We start from the raw sequence: 24,274 nt of genomic DNA, 5'->3' as shown, positions 1-24,274 counted from the left end.
ATACTATAAATCAGGTTGAATTAGATGGCTTTCCAAGATACTTCCAAGCACTAAAATTCTGACCCTCTTACTTTAAACCGTACACTTACGGTTTTTAAAAAGTCAAATGTCATTATGTTATTAAAGCTAATGAGACCAAACAGGACAGAGACCATAGCTAATTAGTACAGCAATGTCTTACTTGGATTGCATGTTGAACCAACTGGACTCTCCCATCTTTGAGGTGAATCAAACTCACCCCCATCTTCTTCAAGATTTCTAAATGCTCAGGGTTAGTGGCCATGAAATCTCTGGCTCTCAGTGGGGGTTTAGCTCCACTCCTCAAACTCTCCTCTCTGCTAAAAGTAATTATAGACAAGGATTAAAAAACTACAAATCAGAATTTGGAAAAAACATAAGACAAAATAAAAATAATGTTAGATATTTGCAGAATTGCTAGTTTTAAACTAGTAAAAAATGGAATAAATAGAAACAGTATACAACTTAGGTTTTTAATAAGTGTTATAGCTTTCAAATATATTTTACAGTTATCAAAAGCTTGTATATTATCTGTAAGGCAGTATTAACAGCATTCTAACCATCTGAAGGTACAGAACAGCTTGGCTTGGGTATTTATTACTATTTATTTCTCCATCAAAAAAAACCCAGACATTTCTCTCAATATATGAAAAGCAAAACAACGCGTATATCACTGAATAACATTCACTTAAATTTTCTTTTAATTTTCTAGTAATAGCTTTTCTAGTTAACTATTTTGAAGAAAATGAAGTTAAGGTAAAAATTTTTATTCAGCAACGAAGAATAAGTATCTCATCAAAAAATCAAATCAAAGCACTGTATTTTTCTTATACAGAAACTACAGATAAAAGGAAAAATATTTTCTACATAAACAAGATGTGGAAATATTTGATGAAACTATCCTATGTAAAAATGTGCTATGGAAGTTACAAACTATTATATGCTGCCAAAATTACTTGGTTCATTAATCAAAAGATATAAAGTAATTTCCATATAATAAAGACATTACTGCTGAATAAACTTTGCTATCTATTCACCAATAATTTTAATTTTAATCCATTAACATACATACTTCCTCAATATTCTGGTTCTAAATGAATGTATTCCTGGCTACTCCTCACATTCTCTGTCATTTACTCAGAATTAATTTTGGTACTAATAAATATAAAATAAGACATCTTACACTCTGATGATGCCTCTAGGACAGCTCTTGTCCACCACATTTTTCAAGGGTTCACGGATGCTCTGAGCATATAGTGGATCATTAGGGAAGAGGATCTGAGTGTTTGGACAAGTCCAGTCAAAATTACTGTCATCCAGTTCTGTATATTCTGAAGTCTAAAAAGAGAAAAGAATGTTATGTAAGTACAAATAATTATTTTACTGAATATTATAGTTTGTGCAAAGGAAACATTAAGTGGAATGTAAGTATACATAGGATGCAATACAAGAAAACATCAAAGGTACTTCTTCAACCACCACTATATTTACTGAATGGTAGTCATGGATTAGTTTTCACTTAGAAAAACAAAACAAACAGGAGTAAAAAAGAGAATGAGATATTTAATTCAAAAACATAACCTACTGTGTTCTTCTTAGAGACTCTTTGATTTGTAGTAGAGAGCCAAAGAGGTAACAGATGAGCTTCTGTTGTAAAAATGTAATCTTCTATGTCAAAAATAATGTCTTCTTTATCCGCAAATAACAGGTAAAGATATTTAAACATTTCCGCCAAGAAGAAGGAATCCATTCTAAAATAAAAGATTATAGACAAATCTAAGTATGTAAAAATATCCAAATGTCATCTATCTGAAAGCCACAGAATCAAGCTCAATAAGCCTGTCTACACCAGTATAGACATCCAAAGAACTACAGAATGTATCTGTTCCCCAGTGGTAACGGCCTTGACTCCAAGCATATTCCAAGGAAATAAAAAAGACCAGAGGGGCTGCCTACCACACAAGTACACTAAAGCTTGTCAATAATATAGACAAGATTTTCCTATGGGCCTTCTGAGAAAAGAGTTTGGCATTTCGCTGGCATTTCTTCTACAGAGAATCAACATCAGGGAGGTAATGCTGATGAACTTTACTACTGAGAATCTTATAAGAATCTTCAATTAATCTTAATTGAACTGGATAAAGTAATACAATTTTGATGTAGCTCATTACACAGCCATTTAAGTGATAAACAAGAAGGCTTTGAAAGTAACCATTTATGAAAAGTTACATGAAAAAAGTACAACACAAAATCATATGGACTATGATCATAACTGTAAATACTGAAATACTTCTCAAGAAGGGAATATGAAGAAATAAAGGAAATTAAAAACATATGTGACTTTACAAATGATTAATGTTATAATGTTTTAATAAACATTTTAAAGAAAAGCTTTAATAAAAAGTGGTAGAAATAGAGCATAGTTAGATGGAGTTACAGTAACAAGGAATTTAAGTAAACGTGCTACATTCCAAAGCATCTGAGCTTTTAGCAGTATGGCAACCCACTCCAGTGTTCTTGCTTGGAGAATCCCAGGGACGGGGAAGCCTGGTAGGCTGCCGTCTCTGGGGTCGCACAGAGTCGGACACGACTGAAGCGACTTAGCAGCAGCAGCAGCAGACAGGCTGCACAGTTTCATAAATCTGGGCAAGCACAATTCCTGGCATACGGTAGGCACTCAATAAATGTTTTCAAATGCAAGTTTAAACAGCATTACTAAAGAATGAAATGGAGAGGAAGCTGGAGATAGTGGTAAGGATCTGGGGATTTTGGAATAGAAAAGACCTTCCAATGGCTAGCTATGACACCAAGGGGATACTATATAAGGACCATGAGCTCCAGTTATTCTGAAAGGACATAATACATGCTTAATAGTGGTGTAAAGACTAAATGAGATTCTATAATGTCAAATATCTGGCGTAGCACTTGGCATGCATATGAGCTTAAAAATAGAACTATAATTTTTCCCATATATAAATGATGTTTTATTTTAGAACAACTCACCTATAATGTTTCAAAACTTTTTTGAACATTTTGGATGTTAATCATTATAGAATAGATAAAATACTTCCCTGTCAACCTGCAATACATTTATGGTAATTTAACTTTATCTGGAGGGCTGATAGTTACTATCATGAGCAAATGCTAGTTTGAGAACTATAAACTAATGTGCAAGATGTTGCTTTAAAAAAATTTTTTTTAATTGGTGGGAAATTACAATTTTGTGTTGGTTTCTGCCATAAAACAATGTGAATCAGTCATAATTATATATATATAATATCTAATTAATCTATAATTATAATTAATATATATAATTATATATCTCCCTCCTCTCCCTCCCACCCCCCATCTCATCCCTCTAGGTCATCACAGAGCACAGGACTAGGCTCCCTGTGTTATTTAGCAACTTCCCACTATCTATTTTACTCATGATAGTGTATATATGGCAAGATATTGATTTTTGGCAAATTCCACAGATGACTGTGAAACAGATAATTTGTAAACGCTCAGAAAAGAATAGACATGGTAAGATCACTGCAGTATGAGTAGGGTAAAGGTAGTGAGTTTGAGTACTGTATCACATAATCTATTTTGTACTTAAAAACCATAACTATATACATAAATGCAAACACACAGCCATTAAAATTGTCTGGAAGACTGTTTATAAAACTGCCAACAGTGATAATCTTAGGATGGCAAGTAGGAAAGTATTGCAGGAAAATTTTCATATTCTTTTTTGCCATTTAAATGCTTTAAGTGATCATTATTAGAAAGATACAGATATTTCTATTTTGAAAACTGGGAGGGAGGGCACGGAGGGGAGGCATAGGTGAGCCAGACAATAAGGTAGATCTGCAGGGGAATAAACAACCAAATGCAGAGTATTAGATGGAAATTCTTACAGCATACTTATCTAAACCCCAAATCACTGAAAACAGTTGTTTGGCTAATACATTTTAGATGACTGAGATGATATTTAAGCCTTCCTTTTGGTCTAGATACACACAAAAAAAAACCCAATAAAATGAAATTTTGCTGGGATAAGTATTAAGTCCCAAGTTTACAATTAAAAAAAAAAAATCAGCTTTTTAAGAGCAGAAAAGAGAACACCCATTTGTCAGCAAGTCACTGAGGTCAACTGGCCACAAGTTCACTGTGTGTTGAACATAATAAACCTGCTGAAAAAATCTAAAGCACATCTAATAACATGGTATGATGAAGATTAGCAGTTCTCAACCTTTTGTTGGACCAAATGCATCCAAGAGATACAATGCTACCGTGCAAAACAGCGGACAGAAAGAGGAAGCCCGTCAGCCCCTCGGAAAATGACCCATCTTGTGGCTGAACCCAGATGGTAACGGTGTGGGGGGCCAAGCACACCTCGAGTACCGTTAATTCTGGATGTGACATTTTAAGAGACACTCTATAATACAATCAGAATGGGACAAAGGCAACAATAAGAGATCCAGAAATATCATATAAGGAATATTCAGCAGCAGAAAAAAAAAAAGAATGCTAAATTTAGAAAAAATGGAACTCTCTAGACGTAGTAAATCATGTCTTCCTCTGTAATTCCTCCACCTGCTACTTTTCTTTCTACTTCAGCACACATCAGGCTTCCTGGGGCTCCACAGTAAAGAATCTGCCTGCAACACAGGAGATTTGCAGGAGATGTGGGTTCGATCCCTGGGCCAGGAAGATCCCTTGGAGGAGGAAATGGCAACCCACTTCAGTATTGTTGCCTACAAAACCCCATGGAGAGGAGCCTGGTAGGCTACACGGGTTCACATAGAGTTGAATGCAACTAAGACTTGCGATTCTTTTATACCCACCTTCCTCACTTACTGCAAGTCACAGGAGGGCAGGGACTAATTCTAATTGGTCTTTTCATCCTCTTACCTAAGAGCAGCATCTGGTATACAGTAGACAGTTAATTACTGTTCCTTTAATGAGTTGCCAGCAGAGCATACAGTCAAAAGCCTATCTGCCTTGATTAGAATTAATCTAACTAATTCTGAGACCTCGGACAAGTTCCCTAACCTCTCTGTGCCTTGGTTTCTTCATCTATAAAATGAAGATCATAACAGAAATTATACTTCAGAGGGCTGTTGTAAGGATCAAAGGAATTAAACATAGAAAGTGTTTAATTAGAAGAGTTCTCAGAATGTAGGAAGTAGCCAATAAATGTTACAGATAAATACACAAGCCATCTGCTTTCATTTCTTGCTGTTTTCTGTATGCCTGCTTCCAGAAACCTATCCATTTCTTATCAGCTGTGGTCAAGGAAGGAGATCTCAAGTCTAATCAACTATTACCTGAATACTCTGAGAGAAGGACTGAGGGACAACTCTGTGATTAGACAATGAGTGTTGTGTTTCCCCTGTTCCTAGTTCCTCCACTGGGAACTCCTTTTACCACTTTCCTTTTTCTAGTCCTGATCCTTCAGGACATGAGATGCTCTAGAAACCTTTAAGTAACTATCACATTCCACTCTGCATTTCACATCCCTTTAATATGCTCCATAGCACGAACACAATACTTTAAAGCCTGTTTATCTGCCTACCCCAATGATTCAAAGATAGAAAGGACAAATTTGTTTATCTGTAATCTTCAAAAACTAGTATAACTCTGGCACATAACACATTTTAGTAAATATTTGTGGAATGAACATTTGCTAACCAAATGAACAAATTTTAATGTTCATTTAGACATGTTGCTATGTTCTGAGCAGTTAAAACAACCAAATCGAATGATCCTGGAATAACTGGAATCTTAGTGACTTTCACATTAACCAAAGCATGCTTTTTGTATCTTGAATGCTCCACGTCATCTACATCTATCCAGCATCCAATAAAATATAACCTGCCAACAATCCTCCACAGCCCTCCAAATCAACAACAGAATAAGAATATACACAGTAACCACAATGCTTTTGACTGAACAGGAATCATCATTTAGATCATGCACCATCACCTTGATGATTTCTAACATTTTACATAATAGAAAAAACTATTAACAAAGAAGAAAACTCCAACTTTCCTAATACTCCAAAGACCAAGGTTCTGATGTTTAACAATCACTTATTCATCTATTTAAAAATCATTTGAGCACTTAGTATATGCCAGTCACTATGGCAAAAATACAAACTTTCAAACAATTTAAAATAAGCCTATTTAAGAGAGTTAAAAAAAAAAAAAGTAAGCACAATGAACTAAGATTTACATCTTCAAATACCCTTGTAAAAGCATTAAGCTTATCTGAAGGCTAACTAAGAATCATATTTTGTGTTGTTTCAGAGTTACCCTGAGGAAAGGGGAGGTTAGGAATTGTTTTACCTGTCCTCATGACTTCCAGTACGAACATCCTTCATGGCAGCAAATCCGCAAGGCACTCTAGCATATTTATTTAAATTTTCAATAAGTGTTTTCCCTACTTCAAGGTAGTAAGGATCTCCTGTAGCCTATTAAAAAGGAGAATATACGTATACATATACACAGCTTATATGCACCATATAACCATTCATTTATCAAATATTTATCAAGCACCTACAGGGCGCCAGGCACTGAACACATGTTACATGGAACCTGGTTCTGAAAATAAGCCACGCGTCTGCTTTATGAGTTTCTTAAACACACAACTGGAAGGCAGCACAACTGTCCATCTTAGGCTTTAAATGGAATTTCTAATGCCCAGAAGGGCGGCCTGACAAAAAAAGGCAAGAGACACGCTTTAGAAAGCAGCTCTAGAGTATAAAATTTCTCTTTAATGCAATGTTTAACAAACGTTTTGAAAAGGCATAAAGCTTAGAAGTCAATTCTTGCATCTTTCAATACTCTATGAACTAGATGAATAAGAACCATGATCTATCCAACCATTATAACATTATATAAGAATTTTGAAAACCCAATACTATTATTATAAGATAGTGAGTTATCCAATAGAGAATGAGGGCTAAATAGCAAAAAGAGAGTTAAATTAGCTTACTTTATACAAGAAGTAGGTACTTTCTGCAAATTCTGGCCTTAACGGATGTTGAGCCCAATGTACCCTGAAATCTGTGGTAAATGCCTAGACAAAACAACATACAAATATTCATAAAAGTATGATTTAAAAAAATAGTTCTAGAGTATATTGCAGTATGTAAATTAGATCACAGACAAGTAAAAATAGTTAAAATATTGATAACAATCTATGAAATGAAAATTTTCATTGCTTAAAACCACAATTCATTTTTGTGAGGCTGTTATTTTTACCAATTAAATGGGATTGCTTTTTTAAATGATCACTTTGGCTATTAGGAAGCTTAGGAAAAACTATGACTTCAGTAATGCTACTACGCAGGTCCTGATGGCCCACATAATTGTGTTTTCTTTTTTTTTCCTTTTCACCACTTTTTCCTCTTAATTATTAAGTCCCTCACCCTCCTACTTCTATTTTAGCATATGCACTCTTCTTCTTTCTTTTTTAAATAAGAATCTCAAATCCTCTGTGGCTTGAAACAAACACTTCAGGAAGCCTTCTGTATTGGTGAGATGCTTAGATATCTCAAAGAGGGTGTAGTCATATACAAATTTGGAAAATTTTTATGGTACACTTCTGGAAAGCCAAAAGGCATGCTATTAAAATCCTGCAGTATCAAGCTAGCAAGAATATTTATTATTAACATATAAAAACCAGGGAGAACAATTCTTAAACAGCATGAAGAGCTAACATTTCCAAATTTCCAGGGAGCACATGTGATCAGCAAAGCATATTCAATGTATGTGGTTTTTATAAAATACACTTTAGAAAATGAAAAGTACAAAAGTCTCCCTAGCTGGCAGGTATGTGTCAAAGCCAGAATGAGATAATATGCAATGGTATGGATTAGAAAAGGTTGAGAAATACCAATCTGGAATATTTTTTTAATATTAAATTAATAAACTGTCAGCATTATCCTAGACTTCTCTTAATACATAAGGAAAAGGAAAAACATACATTGTGTAAACCCAAAATGTATTAAATATTTAACCAGGAAAAATAAAAAAGAACCAATCTTAAAAATGACATTTTCTACCTTTAAATTATCAATCTATAGACTGAAGTAGAATTCCAAATATGATCTGCTTACCTCTGGTAGAAAATTGTGTTTTTTAATCACCTGATATAACATTTCATGAGTTTCAATAGCAGGTCTAATATCTCCCTTTAAGACCTAAAAACCAACAATAACAACGAAATAACCTAGTAAAGCATGAGTTGATGTTATTTGCAATCATTATATACACAGAACAATCCAGGTTAACACAAATTTGAGTGTGACTCTGTTTTGATAATTCAGTTTTGGAGATCACAAATACACTTAATTATTCTACTTCAGTATTAAGAAAATTAAGAGTTTGTTTTTTTTACCTGCAAACCTGGAAAAAAGGCAAGCAAAGCATCCATCCAAGTCCGAGCATTCAGCATTGGCTTGTGGATATGCACATCAAGTAGAAGAGGTGGCTGGCTTATATACCTCATGATGGCATCATAGTGCTAAAAAAGGTCACAATATGTGTTCATGAAAGTCGATGAGAAAAGATGTACTGTTTTAAATACAGCATATCATTAACAGCACTGTGAAGAAATGAAACCTGAATTTACATATGAATAAATTTACTAAGGAATTGTTACCTAAACTAATGCATCTCATCGGTGCTGCCACTCTTACGGTCCACTACCTCTGTCTTTTACGGTCTTAAAAATTCTTCTCCCCTTCTTTCATCTTCTCCTAGAATTTCTCAGCCTTGACAACAACAGGTTGAGCTGTCAGAGTCAGTGAATGATAACAAACCAACAAAAAAAATAGTATCTGTCCTCATGCAACTCAAGAAAATCTTGTTATAATCTAATAAATGATACATGTAATAGTGTTTCTAAAAGTATTCAACTGATGACTTATTAGGACTTTTACTAGGTTTTCCCCCTAACTCATCTATTATTTGTTAACTATTATTGAGTACCAGCTAGATCTTAAAGTACTGTTCTAATCATTTCATATGTATTAGCTCATTAATCTTCCCAATAAACAGTATTGAGAAAAAAATTAAATAACTAATTCTCATTCTGTGGATAAGGAATAGAGGAAAATATCTAAGTTACTTGCCCCAAATCACAAAACCAGTGGTACAACCAGGATTTAAACCCAGATAGGACAGCTCCCATACTTTTAGCCACTATATTGTACCATGCCACAGTAATGTGAGTAAACTCATGAGAGGGAAAAGAAATGGTAAATTATTTTGAAAAGAATGTGGTGACACAGTTGATGAGTTTATTCTAATTAATTTCAGTTTGATTTAATAATAGACAAAGGCAATCCAATCAGGTTCAATAATCTCCTCCTTCACCCCTAAAAATATGCCTGTGAGTCTTAAAGACTTACAGACCTGCTTTTGAAACAAATATTCACTGGTTTGTTCAAGTCTCCAAAGCCCCGATACTTGGTGTGGTCAAGGACCAAGTCAAACTTCCTAACTATTCCAAAAAGAATTAGAATACAAAGGAGAAAGCTAACTAGTAACTAGCTTCAATAAATTCTCTTCCTTGTATAAAAGATTAGGTAAAAATCTTATCTATGTATTTTATTACTTACTGGAAAATCTTGAAAACTTCTGATGATAGATGAAAATAAAAACTACTTTGCAAACTAGTTTTTGAAATGTATGTAGCTTTTTACCCTGTCCCTGTCCAACATCAAGAATACTGACAAAAAACTACTATATATTTTAAAATAACTTTTCAAAGTATCACTCAAATGACTGAATTTCTATCAAAATCTCACAAATTATAAACTGGCTCTAAAATTAATACAAAATTGGAACAACTTACTGTATTAAATCTTTCCAGAAAGCTGTCATCTCCAAGCAAGACATAGGCTTTCAATAGGTACTCATAATATGAATCAATCCCTGCTCCAACTCCACTATCTATGGAAAATACATATAAATGTGATTTTTTATTAAACAAGTCTTAAAAATTCTTTAGAGTATAAGGTACTAACACACTAAGAATGAAATATTAGTCTAAATAGGAAACTGTCAAAAGTAAAAGTTATATATTTATAGAAACATTAACCCTACTATATATCTAATAGGTTCCTTTACTGATAATAGTTTATATGTTTAAAAAAAATTTTTGCTTTGTAAAATTGGCTACAGAGGTCTTGTTTAAAAGCCAGAGATACTAGTTTTAAGAATTTTTTTAAAGCTGATTTTCTAATGAGGAACTTCAAAGAGGAAGCACTAGAGGGTATTATTATGCAATTTAACTGGATCCTTTATCAGTTAGCCATCAATCTTTAGTTATAACAGATATGAAAACAACACTGCTGCTGTTTGGAGGTGACAGTTCCATTGCTGAAGCTAGCATAATGGGGGGGCTTTTTCCTCCAAGATCATCACAGAAGACCAAAGAAAGAAAATAACAAGAAGAAAACTGTACAAACTTGGTGGGTTATGGGGAGGGGAGGAACTTAGTTCTGGAGCAGAAGGCAGCCAGGCATAACTATAGAAGGATCGAACAGCAGAAAACCTGCTGGAATTTTGCTCTGGTTTCTCTACCACCACTGCCTTAAGATACCACGTCTCCTCCCACCGCTGCTACAACTCAGACATACACTCTAGGCAGCCTCAGGAATAAAATCAGGGCGGCACAGAAGTCCTATGTAAGGAACTGAAATAAAAAAGAGATGGGAAGTAATATTAGATACTCTCTTCCCAACCTTTTCTCCTTCAAACCCTTAAGGCTAGTGAATGACAATCTAAGCTATAATTACAATTATAATCTTAGAAATCCCTATAACCAGGGCATACTCCAGGCTAATCAAATCATTATTTCTAGGAGTCCAGGCACTGGTATTTTTAAAAACTTCTCAGAATCCATCCCTATGATAACTAGGGCTGATAGGAATTGGAATCTTTCCCAAAAAGTAGGTGACAAGTCAACATGAACTTATAGAACAAAAACATTTAAGATGCATGACTTTTTAAAAATAAGAAAGTACTGGAGTAAGAGTTTATCAGAGGTACAAAATATTAAAACAGGCAAACCAAGATTTAAAATTAGTCTAATAAACACATTAAAGAGACAGGAAAAAGATTAGCAATACAAAACAAGAAATTTTTAACTGAGAAGAAATTATAGAATAAAAACATAAGAAAATTCCATAATGGATAGAATACACAGCATCTAGGATATAGCTGAGGAACAAATCAGCAAACCCAGAAGACTACATGTAATAATAGGAATTGCAAAAAGAGATAAAAATGAAAGAGATAAAATATCTTAAAAAAAAAAATCAAATTTCAGCAATGAAAAACACAGATTTTAAATCAAAAGAGCCCATAGAATACCAAAAGGAGAAATAAAGAAAATTCTACACCTAAAATTACTGTTACATTTTCAGAAACTTTTCTGCCTTTGATATTCTTAATTTTCTGGAGAAAAAGCAGATCACAAATAAGAACATAAAAATCAGAATAAAAGGTTTTAAAAAAAAAATTTAAGAAGACAATGGCTTCCCTTTGACAAGGGAACCCACTTGCCAATGCAGGAGGCGCACATTTGATCCCTAAGTTGAGAAAATCCCCTGGAGAAGGAAATGGCAACCCACTCCATTTTTCTTGCCTGGGAAATCCTGTGGACAGACGAGCCTGGAAGGCTACAGTCCAGGGGGTTGCAAAAGAGTTGGACACGACTTAGCCACTGAACAATAAGAAGATAACAGAGTTGTATTTTCAAAGATTTGAGAAGAAAGAACTTGAACAGAAGATTATTTACACCCAAACTTTCTCAAATATGAAAGCATAATAAAATTATTGTTGGGCATCTAAGGCCTCAGAAGCTATTAAAAGCTACTGAAAATCGGTTGGGATAAATATTTATACAAGAAGAAAGGCAAAACTAAGAGATATTGCAAGAAATATACAAAGTACAGGTGACAAAATACCTTGTTAGAGTTGAATATTTTTAATGAAAGAGGGAGGAGGAGCAGCATTAAGACCAAAAGCAAAAAGAGAAAACATTCATAACCAAAAAGAACTAAATATCTATATAACACTAACAGTGGCTGAGGGGTTGGAACTGAGGGGGACAAAAGAATGGCAGAGCAGGCTGAAGTTCATGTCTCACTAGGAGGTAAATACAGGTTTCAATTAAAAACAAAAGGATTAAAAGGAAACAGAAAAGGTGAGACAAACTGAAATAATAATTAACATAGTATAAATAAATCCAAATATATTAAAAATGCCAATAAACATAAATGAACTAAATTCACCAATTAAAAGACAAAGACTGACAAGAAGATTTTTTAAATCTATAAATTTTACAGGAGTAACACTTATAGCATGAGCATCTGCAAAGATTGAAAGAGAGCAGAAAAAGACCTATCAAGGAAATATTAAGCAAAATAAAGTTGACATAGCTGTATTACTAACAGACTAAAAAGACTTTAACAGAGTATTATTAGAGATGATCACTACATAATGATGAAAGGTTCAACTATGAAGAGAGAGCAATTTTAAATTAATGCAGCCAACAAAATATATAAAGCAAAAAATACAACTACAGGGAGATACTAATAGGTGTACATTGTCAGAAATATTATCAACCTTCCTTAATATGTCAAGCAAACAAAATTAGCAAGGAACTGCACATTATTCACTCAGAAAATTGACATATATAGAACTCTACATCCAACAATTAGAAAACACACATTTTTTTCTTAGGCACAAGTGAAAGCTGACCATGTTCTAGGCCAAAAAGAAAACCTTAATAAATTTCAAAGGATAGGTACCACACAGATCATAAGTATCATATAAATATCAATATTAATTTTTTAAAAGAACAAGTAACTAAGTAGAAAATAGACAAAAATGTAAGAATATCCATTTTTTTAAACAAAGGAAACACATAGCCAATAAATATGAGGACGTGTTCAACATCATCAGTGTTCAAAGAAATACAAATTGCATCACCATGGGAAATCGTCTACACAGTCATTTGACTGGCAAATCTTGGAGTGTGACAATACAAAGTGCTGGAGAGGATGCTAACCCACAGGATCTCTTCTGTGTTGCTGGTGAAAGTACAAAGTGGTACAAAGCGGAAACAACTTTAGCAAACAATCTGACATATCTCCCATCATTGAACTTTAACTTAGTCTATGATCTAAAAATTCTACCTAGATATACAGACAAGAGAAACTTTTATACATGTACAACAGAAGAAACACAAAAACACTCACAGCATTAGGGTTCACAAGAGTAAAATCCTAGAAACAACCTAAATGCTTACAAATCCATGGTTTATTCACACAATAAAGTATTATGTAGCAGTCAAAACAGAATGAACTACATCATGCAACAATGTGCAAGAATTTCAGTAATATAATTTTAGGTGAAAAATCTCAAAAGGTCTCATATGACATGATACCGTTTTATAAGTTAAAAATAAAACAAAAATATGTACATTAAGGAATACATGTGGATGCATTAAAATGTATAAAAGGAAAGCAAGGGATTGAGCGATACAAGATGAGAATGATGGGTATTTCAGTTAGAGGCAGACATATGGGATTACCGAGGTATGAGATTACAAAGGTATGGAGAGTTGAGGACCATAAGCAGAAGTAGTATATTGTCAAGTTAGCTATTTTTATAATGGATGGTCAGTCCATCTGTGAGTACTTAATATATTATTAAAAATGAACTAAATAAAATGAGCCATGCATGGACCAATGATGAGAGTGAATTAAGAAAAACTGCACAATTCTGAAGCCACGATTCAGATCAGTTTCAGGAAAGGACCATTTAGATAACACTTTGAAATTTTTCAGACAGTATTGAATAGAGGCAATAATTTTAATATGTTCAAATTAATATTTATATTTCATTTATTTAAATATAGGCAATTATTTTTTATTTTATACATAAGCCTTTAGAAACAGAGAAATGTATAAATAAGATAAACAAATCTCATTAGTAACAGTCCAGTGTACTTTCATTTGTTTATGCCTGTTTTATAGGGTTGTCTTATAAAGATCATATTTTTATATGATTCTACATCCTGTTTATTCATAAAACATTGTTATATGTTTTGTCCCCTGATCCAACTCAATTTAATAACTTACTACTCCAACACTGATGTAAAATAATTCTCAATATTGATGCTACTCTTTACTGATGATCACTTAGTCTGTTTTCAAGTTTTCCACCACTACAAATAATTTTATGTGATAAACATCTTTGGGAACAAATGATTTTCTACCTTTTATACTGTTTCCTCAAGCAGATTCCCAAAAGTGAAATTTTTAATTAAAAGAATTAAAACCACATTAGTGAGCATTTACCTCATAGTAAGCGTAGCATATGCCAGGCACTGTTCTAAGTGCTTGTGCGTGTGTGTGTGTGTGTGTCTGTGTGTGTGTGTGTCTGCACTCAGTTGTGTCCAACTCTTTGCGACCCCGTGTGTGTGTGTGTGTGTGTGTGTGTGTGTGTCTGCACTCAGTTGTGTCCATCTCTTTGCGACCCCATGGACTGTAGCCTACCAGGCTTCTCCGTCCATGGGATTCTCCAGGCAAGAATACTGGAGTGGGAAATACCATTTCCTTCTCCAGGGGATCTTCCTGAACCAGGGATCGAACCCGGGTCTCCCGCATTGGAGGCAGACACTTTAAACTCTGAGCCTATTCCTACTCCAGGGGATCTTCCCGAGATTAACTCATTTAATTGTAATAACTCTGTACTGCAAAAACACAACACTGTAAATCAACTATATAATAAAAATTTTGCTCCAATAAAAATTATTTAAAAAAACACAAAAAACAGAAATCAACACAACAAAATCATAATAACTCTATGAAGTAAGTACTATTATTCTCATTCTCACAGATACAGAGGCACACAAAGGTTACATATTTTGCCCAAGATCACATGACTTGAATTCCAAAAATATGGTTCCAGGGTCTATGCTCTTAGTTACCATGCTATACACAATTTCTGGCGGTAAGAAAAAAAAAGATTGATGATACTATTATTAAATATAGATTTCCACTTAATTACACTTTGATGTGAGATGGTTAAGGTATTCTGTTCCTCTGGTTCTCAAAGAAATTATGGTATTGTTTCATTTATAATGCTATAAGGTATGAAATAGGATATTAAGCTATCTGGAATAAGTGTGCTATTATTTGGCACCAAGGAAGAAAATTTGGCTACATTTGTTAAAATTCCAGCAATCTTGTGAGAAATTATGCTTTATAATGTCATAAAGACTATTTTAACAAATAAAAATCCTTTATTTCCCAACCATTTTTAGAATGTGAAGGTTTAATTTGAAAAGTCCCACTTACATACCTTTTCGTACCCAGTCTCCAGTATGAATATTTATAGTCACACCCACTAAATTACTACTTCTCTGTCTTTTCTCCCAGAGAAAATCAAGAGCTTTTCTTGCATATTCCTATAATAAAAAAAGAAAAGCATACGTGAAGAATTGTATATCTTTGCCAAACAAAAATTTAAAGGCCTATAGTATACTTTTAGGATTAAGTAAAATTCCAAAGATGATCACTTATACATTAAATTTCTTTACAAGTCAAAAATACTGGCTCTTTCAGCTAGAAAGAATGACTCTAAAAATGCTATTTAGTGCCAATGATCTCACTTTGAGACCATCCTTGTTCATCTACTCTTGTAGTATAGGTTCACATTTACACACAGGAATTATTGAAATAAAAACAGTTGGCATATATTAAAATAATTTCTATCTTTTAATGCAAAGTGAAAATCTCCTTAGATACTCTCATTCACAAAACTGAAAAAGAATTTCCAAGTTAGTATGCCATCTCTGAAACAGAATAGGCATTTCAAATCCTACATTTTAAATAGCAGGCAACTTCGCTGGTGAAGAGTAAGTAAAGCAACTAGCATTCATTTAACAGTACCAAAATTATAACCTTATAATAACATTTTTCTCTTTTTTCATTTATTATTATCCCTTGGACACTAAATTATTTCTGATTAAATTCTTGGCTTTGGATGAAAAGATGTTAAAAAAACAAAGAACACGTACAAAAGAATTAAGTTAAAATTAATTTCAGAGCATGAATCTACTGAGCACTGCAGAAGTACTTCTATAAAAGAAATCATTAAACCAATTTGTCACTCTGCAGATTTAAGAACAGGGTATAAAATAGTTTTCATTCTTGACTCAATCTATTTATGCTGAATTTTTAAAACAAAGCAGATTGCAACTTTACTTAATCGTGTAATTTCAGAGCTGAAAGAATTTCATAAAGATTACATTTCCCTATTCCTATCTTATAGCTAAAGAAACAGGACCAGTGAAATCAACAATTTAACCAAAGTTTAAAACTAGACTACAGGACAGCTATTAATGATGTGAGAATTCAGAGCTCTTCATATATATCAGACCAAAGGTCAACAAACTTTTTCTGACAGGGGCCAGACAGTATTTTAGGCATTATGGGTTTGACAGTCATTGTCACAATTACTCAACTCAGTCACTGTAGCACAAATACAGCCATAGACAAAAATCAATAAATGAGCTGGCTCTGTTACAATAAAACTTTGTTTAGAAAAACAGGCAGTGGCTTGATTTGGCCTCAGACTGTAGTTTATCAGACGTGTATTAGTTTGAGTCTCTGTCAACTGCATGAGGTTGCTTCTTCCATAATAAATCACATTCAAGAAGCTGAAGAAAAAGCATTGTTTTAAAATATAAAATAACCCAGTGGAAAGAGGCTGGGCTTTGAATTCAGAAAGTCATGGATTCTAATCCTGGTTCCACTCCTTCACCCACTAGTCAAGCATCTTTGAGTCTCACTTTCCTCAAGTGTAAATGCATCTCAGAGTTTACAGGTCAAATTAAAGTAGAAAGGATGTAAAGAATGACATTTTTTTTAATGAAGGAAAAATATTAGCCAGCAAGTTAAAGAATAAAAATTAACCAAAATAAGATTAACCTGTTCTTAAGATACTTTGTACAGAAGAACTGTACAAAAAAGATCTTAACGACCAAGATAATCACGATGGTGTGATCACTCACCTAGAGCCAGACATCCTGGAATGTGAAGTCAAGTGGGCCTTAGAAAACATCACTATGAACAAAGCTAGTGGAGGTGATGGAATTCCAGTGGAGCTATTTCAAATCCTGAAAGATGATGCTGTGAAAGTGCTGCACTCAATATGTCAGCAACTTTGGAAAACTCAGCAGTGGCCACAGGACTGGAAAAGGTCAGTTTTCATTCCAATCCCAAAGAAGTGAAGTGAAGTCGCTTAGTCGTGTCCGACTCTTTGTGACCCCATGGACTGTAGCCTACCACGTTCCTCTGTCCATAGGATTTTCCAGGCAAGAGTACTGGAGTGGGTCGCCATTTCCTTCTCCAGAGGATCTTCCCAACCCAGGGATTGAACCTGGGTCTCCCGCATTGTAGGCAGACACTTTACCATCTGAGCCACCAGGGAAGTCCAAAGAAAGGCAATGCCAAAGAATGCTCAAACTACCGCACAATTGCACTCATCTCACACGCTAGTAAAGTAATGCTCAAAATTCTCCAAGCCAGGCTTCAGCAATACACGAACCGTGAACTTCCTGATGTTCAAGCTGGTTTTGGAAAAGGCAGAGGAACCAGAGATCAAATTGCCAACATCCACTGGATCATCGAAAAAGCAAGAGAATATCAGAAAAATATCTATTTCTGCTTTATTGACTATGCCAAAGCCTTTGACTGTGTGGATCACAATAAACTGTGGAAAATTCTGAAAGAGATGGGAATACCAGACCACCTGACCTGCCTCCTGAGAAACCTATATGCAGGTCAGGAAGCAACAGTTAGAACTGGACATGGAACAACAGACTGGTTCCAAATAGGAAAAGGAGTACATCAAAACTGTATATTGTCACTCTGCTTATTTAACTTCTATGCAGAGTACATCATGAGAAATGCTGGACTGGAAGAAGCACAAGCTGGAATCAAGATTGCCAGGAGAAATATCAATAACCTCAGATATGCAGATGACACCACCCTTATGGCAGAAAGTGAAGAGGAACTAAAAAGCCTCTTGCTGAAAGTGAAAGAGGAGAGTGAAAAAGTTGACTTAAAGCTCAACATTCAGAAAACGAAGATTATGGCATCCGGTCCCATTGCTTCATGGGAAATAGATGGGGAAACAGGGGAAACAGTGTCAGACTTTATTTTTGGGGGCTCCAAAATCACTGCAGACGGTGACTGCAGCCATGAAATTAAAAGACGCTTACTCCTTGGAAGGAAAGTTATGACCCACCTAGACAGCATATTGAAAAGCAGAGACGTTACTTTGCCAACAAAGGTCCGTCTAGTCAAGGCTATGGTTTTTCCAGTGGTCATGTATGGATGTGAGAGTTGGATTGTGAAGAAAGCTGAGCGCAGAAGAATTGATGCTTTTGAACTGTGGTGTTGGAGAAGACTCTTGAGAGTCCCTTGGACTGCAAGGAGATCCAACCAGTCCATTCTGAAGGAGATCAGCCCTGGGATTTCTTTGGAAGGAATGATGCTAAAGCTGAAACTCCAGTACTTTGGCCACCTCATGCGAAGAACTGACTCATTAGAAAAGACTTTGATGCTGGGAGGGATTGGGGGCAGGAGGAGAAGAGGGTGACAGAGGATGAGATGGCTGGATGGCATCACTGACTCGATGGACGTGAGTCTGAGTGAACTCCGGGAGTTGATGACGGACAGGGAGGCCTGGTGTGTTGCGATTCATGGGGTCGCAAAGAGTTGGACACAACTGAGCAACTGAACTGAATGGAAGATACTTTGAACATACATCCACACAAAGACCATTAAACTTGTTTTATGTATGGTGGTTAGTCGCTAAGTCGTGTTCAACTCTTGCGACCCCTTGGACTGTAGCCTGTCAGGCTCCTCTGTCCATGGGATTTTTCCAGGCAAGAATACTGGAGTGGATTGCCATTTCCTTCTCAAGGTATCTTCCTGACCCAGGAATCAAATCCAGGTCTCCTGCATTGCAGGCAAATTCTTTACCAACTGAGCTATGAGGGAAGCCCTGTTTTATGTATACTCAGACCTAATGTCTCTAAATACTAGAATTATACAGTTCCTATTTCTGCTTATTCTATGTGCATCATTTGCTGAATCTGAAATAATTCTAAGTCATATGTTTGAACATAGGCTGTTACTATTGCACTCCAATGACATGGTTAAATAATTAGCTAAAATAAAAAAGTGTGAGACATAGCTAGTTCACAACAAACTATTTGGAGGATATTAAGTCTTTGGATAATGAATGATATTTCCGCTGAAGTAAACAAACTTACAGATAAGACTCTCAATGAAGGAAAGTGCAAAAATTTCACTATGTTTTAGAAGATTAGTGAAGTTTTCAGAAATGCAGTAGACTACACAGAAGTCTAACAATAAAACAAAGCAACACAGTATTTCATACAAGACATCTGTAACATCAAATTTCATAAGTAATACAGCTAAGGCATTTTCTAAGAATAAAACTAAAAAGTTACAATTTGTGAATAAAATGCAAAGTTGTACTTTCTTTTTTAATTGTGCTTTTCACAATTAAAAACTATGTACTGTAATTTAGACAAAATGTTCACTAAGATAACAGAAATCCTCCAATTGATTCTCTTAATACTTGATCAACAAAGAAAAGCTATAAAGTAGTTATTTATGCCAATACCCGGGAGACCAAACTATGAAAAGCAAACCTCAAATATCGTCGCTCCTGTGAATCGACTTAGAGCAGCAAACTCAAGGATCAAGGTGCCTGCACAGGCTGTACAGGTATCAGTCTCAGTACCTGTCCGAGCTTCTGGTTTTCTTATACCAAACTTCAAATTGATCTAAATAAAATCAGAAGATTATCATTAGTGATTATCAAGAGACAATGATTTCTGGATAAGAAACCATTTTTCAATTGAGACTCTAATCAGATCATGAGAATAACTGATAAAATAACTCTGAAATTTTATCTGCTGATCTTTGTGACTTTCCAATTACCATCTAGGGAAGTACACTGTAAGCACATACTATTCATGGGATAAGTAAGTTTTCACTTAACTTCTTCTTCAAGGGTATCAAAATTCAGTATCAATATAATAATTATACAAAGCAAACACTTGCTATAACAATCGTGTTCTCTGGACAGTTTCAACTAGTCAGTACCAAATTAGGAAACTATTCCAATCCTAAAACAAATTGAGGTTTAACTGAGAATCTGTGAAAAAGTATTAGTATTAGTCTTTCATAGAGAAAAAACTAAGCATAGTATATATTTAAAAGAAGATTAAAATTTTATTCACAGGTTTTAAAGTTTTGAAATATAGAGTATGTTACCTTGCTGACAGACTAACAAATAACACAAAGAAAAATGTTTCAACCAGCCAAATAACACCACAATATAAACTTGAACCAAGCTGACCAGAAATGAGCTCTAGGTTTTTAAATAACCATTAACTGCTCAAGAGCATTTCTGTCCAGCAAATACTTCTGTGTTAAAACCACTGTTGCAAATATTATCAATTATGTATTCATATCCAAGAGAGGTTGATTGTACTAATTTTCATGAGCAAAAGCAGTATTTACTAATTATATTTAAGAAGGATGGGAAGGTAGTTATTTTCTACCTGTAGTCCTCTTCTAAAAAAATAATTTTTAAAATTATATTGATACTTCTGAGGATAAGCAAGTAATATGACTGTTTTATGATAATGACCTTAGTAGCTTCTGTTTCAATTTCTTATCTGCTTCTCATGTTATAACAAAAGTGAAGAACAGCTAGATTCTTCTAAATTCAGCACCTCCACTTATAATAAAAACTAAAAATATTTACTAAAAGTAAATTCAATTAACTAAACATTTAGATGGTTTAAAATAATTTTGATTTCAATTTTAATATTCTAAGGAAACAAAAAAATTAACAAGAAAGTTTAAGCCACACTAATAAGCAAAGAGATTTCAAATTTTAAACCATACAAGCAAAAGAAATTTCAAATTAGAACATGTTTCCATTTTTTCCTCATTAAATTGGCTAAAAGTGAAACTGAAAGTCGTGTCCAGCTCTTTGCAACCCCGTGGACTATACAGTCCATGAAATTCTTCAGTCAAGAATACTGGAGTGGGTTGCCATGCCCTCCTCCAGGGGATTTTCCCAACCCAGGTTTCAAACCTAGGTCTCCTGCACTGCGGGCGGATTCTTTACTAGCTGAGCCACAAGGGAAGCCTAAGAATACTGGAGTGGGTAGCCTATCCCTTCTCCAGCAGATCTTCCTAACCCAGGAATCGAACAGGGATCTCCTGCATTGCAAGAGGATTCTTTACCAGCTGAGCTATCAGGGAAGCACAAATTGGCTGAAGAGAGATAACAGACAGTGTGGGCAGCAGTATAGGAAGTGTAAAGTAGAACCCTTCTGAAGAACAACTGGTCAATAAGCACACAAAGCCTTAAAAAGCATTCCCTATTTTATGGCTTTTTTGTTTTTTCTTCTAGTAATTTATCCTTAGGAAGAAATAAGTAAAAAAGATGTGTATAAGGATATTCACAGATGAGCTATTTAAAAATATCACAGACTAGATAGAAATTTAATACTAGTCTGTTTCTTAAACAAAAACAACAAAAAAGATGTTTTCGCGATCCACTAAATTAATGGGTAAACGAATGGGCTGCGACCTCCAGTTTGAAAAGCATATACTATCACGCTGGATCTCCAGAGATTTCCTGATGGAGGAAATGAGTCTTATTTATATCGGTAGAGAAGTTATTATAGCAAGCCTAAAGGTTTGGAAATGAAAAACAAAACCAAAATCTCCCTGCTGCCGCTGCTACTAAGTCATGTCAGTCATGTCTGACTCTGCGACCCCATAGATGGCAGCCCACCAGGCTCCTCTGTCCCTGGGATTCTCTAGGCAAGAACACTGGAGTGGGTTGCCATTTCCTTCTCCAGTGCATGAAAGTGAAAAGTGAAAGTGAAGTTGCTCAATCGTGGCCGACTCTTCGCGACCCCATGGACTGTAGCCCACCAGGCTCCTCCGTCCATGGGATTTTCCAGGCAAGAGTACTGGAGTGGGGTGCCATTGCCTTCTCCAAAGAACTCCCTCGGTGTTTTGAAAAACACAAACAGATTATTTTGTCTGAAACAGAGCATGCATTTCATTGGGGTACGGGTATGAAAGAACCTCAGAAAGAAAGTCGACTGCCAAACCAGAAAGAAACCTGGAAGTTAAAGGACATTCAGTGCAAAAGGCAGAGTCAGTAAATTTCTGAGGGCAATTTGATAAAAATCATGCTTTAGTAAGATTAATTTTTAAGTCTCTGAAGCAAAAACTAGAGAGAGAAGAGTAAAATATACATTTATAATAGTTTATGAATACAATTATATTAGTTTCAACAATAAAGCAACAGTAAGAAATAAAATAAACAGAGTTTGGTAATGGCTGAGATGTCTGGCCCAGGTAAGAAGGAAAGAATAATACTGTTATTAATAATAAAGAATGAAATATATCAGGAGAGAGTTCCTCCCATCTTCAATAGCTCCTTTCCCTCTGCCTTAAATATAAAATTTTCTTGGGTGGGCGGGCGGGGAGCGGGGGGATAACTCCTAGGACTTCCCTGGTGGTTCAGTGGTTAAGAATCGACCTTGCAATTGCAACGCAGGGAACAAAGGTTCACTCCATGGTTGAGGCACCCATGCTGCGGGGCAACTAAGCTTGCAAGCTGGAACTACTGAGTCGGCCTGCCACTAGAAAGAAGCTACCCTGCCACACCGAAGAGCCCATGGACTGCAATGAAAGACCCAATGCAGCCAAATAAATAAATAATAATAAAAACTCCCTCAACTGACTGTGCTTGTGCTGCCAACTCTCCTTAACTACAAACATAGAGGAAATCTTAAAATGAATGTCCCTATTCTTTCACCTACGTCGAATCCTTCTTCCCCTTTATTCTGCCACGTTAGATCCTTCAAGGCTCTGTTTACCCCTAATTATCCTAATGTTTGCTGGAACGTCTCCTTCTGAAACTTTTTTTTAGTATTTTTAATACCATACGCTATGTTGCGGTTCTCCTCCTAAGTCTCCACACAATCTCCTTTTCACTGCTGTGCTTCCTCATTCCCCTCTGTCCTGTATTCTCTCAATATCCTCTCCTCTGGGGAGTGAACACCTACTCTACTGCTTCCACCACATCGTCTGCACAATAATTCTGGGCCCAAATTCTAGTCTGGCATTTGTTTCTTCCTTCTGCAGCATAACCTTATGCAATGACACAAAAAGTTTTAACAAATCTAAATTCTCACACCACTCAAATGCAAATTAACCAAAATGTTCATATAAATTTGTTATAGAGCTTGAAGCAATTATTTTTCCAGCCTCAAGCAGGTAAGGAACAATGGCTGGATCACAAAAATGGATTCTTTCAAAACAGCAAAGAAGTATACAAAGGCTGCCATATTTTTCAGAATTACTTACTCTTGGATAAGGAAGGCCACTGGTAGTATTGAAAGCTGGTAAAAGTTTGTAGCCCAATTGCTTTGCCATTTGGAGAAGCTCATCATTGTACCACTGCATGTACTCGCCTTTTTCTTTCAGCATGATTGCCAGTGAGTGTCCACCCAAAAGACCCCTACAACCAGAGAGATGAAACATTAGTCACATTGTACACATACTTACATATCATCACCTAAACAGATGTGGGTATCTTGCTACCAACAATTTAGAGTACATAAGGAACAATCACAGAAGAACATAATTTCTTACCTAACTCTGGCTACTCAGTTTGTGGCAAACCATTATAAAAACCATTATTAAATCATGGCCGGTATGAAAAAAAAAAAAAGAATCAAATGTTGTAACTGTTGTAAAAGGTTTGGCCCTTGGAGAAGGGAATGGCAACCCACTCCAGTATTCTTGTCTGGAAAATCCCATGGAGAGAGGAGCCTGGTGGGCTACAGTCCACAGGGTTGAAAAAGAGTCAGACACGTCTGAGCGACTAAACAACGATGAAAGGGTTTGGCATTCTTAAATACCATACATTTTCTTAAAAAACAACCTAGAATCATTTATCTTAATAAGTTTAACACATTTGATTTTAACAAATTTTAATTTTAATTATAGCACCCTGAAATCTCTTGACTTTTAGTGTAACATTAACAAAAATTCCCCACTCTTTATTAAATGTAATAGATTAATAAACTCTGTGAA

The 24,274-nt window shown here is 35.1% G+C and overlaps 1 protein-coding gene across 6 annotated transcripts in view; it reads right to left on the bottom strand.

Annotated features, from left to right (window-relative positions):
* The window catches only part of EDEM3 (ER degradation enhancing alpha-mannosidase like protein 3), a 73,026-nt gene that overhangs the window by 19,617 nt on the left and 29,135 nt on the right, over positions 1 to 24,274 (bottom strand). For 2 of the 6 annotated variants that reach the window (XM_086343409.1, XM_086343413.1), the window contains exons 6-16: positions 23,543 to 23,696; positions 19,786 to 19,920; positions 15,396 to 15,501; positions 9,871 to 9,968; positions 8,410 to 8,535; positions 8,129 to 8,212; positions 7,003 to 7,086; positions 6,354 to 6,478; positions 1,604 to 1,769; positions 1,202 to 1,356; positions 182 to 335 (exon numbers count right to left, since the gene is read on the bottom strand). In XM_086343409.1, coding sequence (XP_086199535.1) covers positions 182 to 335; positions 1,202 to 1,356; positions 1,604 to 1,769; positions 6,354 to 6,478; positions 7,003 to 7,086; positions 8,129 to 8,212; positions 8,410 to 8,535; positions 9,871 to 9,968; positions 15,396 to 15,501; positions 19,786 to 19,920; positions 23,543 to 23,696 — 1,387 coding nt within the window. Of the gene's footprint in view, positions 1 to 181; positions 339 to 1,201; positions 1,357 to 1,603; positions 1,770 to 6,353; positions 6,479 to 7,002; positions 7,087 to 8,128; positions 8,213 to 8,409; positions 8,536 to 9,870; positions 9,969 to 15,395; positions 15,502 to 19,785; positions 19,921 to 23,542; positions 23,697 to 24,274 lie in introns of all 6 variants that reach the window. The other 4 variants (XM_086343408.1, XM_086343412.1, XM_086343410.1 and 1 more) reach the window with 3 other exon arrangements.

The sequence above is a fragment of the Bos grunniens genome, chromosome 16 (genome assembly GCF_055505025.1).
Source record: "Bos grunniens cultivar Pamir isolate PY7600 chromosome 16, Bosgru_T2T1.0, whole genome shotgun sequence".
NCBI lineage: Eukaryota > Metazoa > Chordata > Mammalia > Artiodactyla > Bovidae > Bos > Bos grunniens.
The sequence above is the reverse complement of the archived record's forward strand: the minus strand, read 5'-3'. Positions and strand labels throughout refer to the sequence as shown.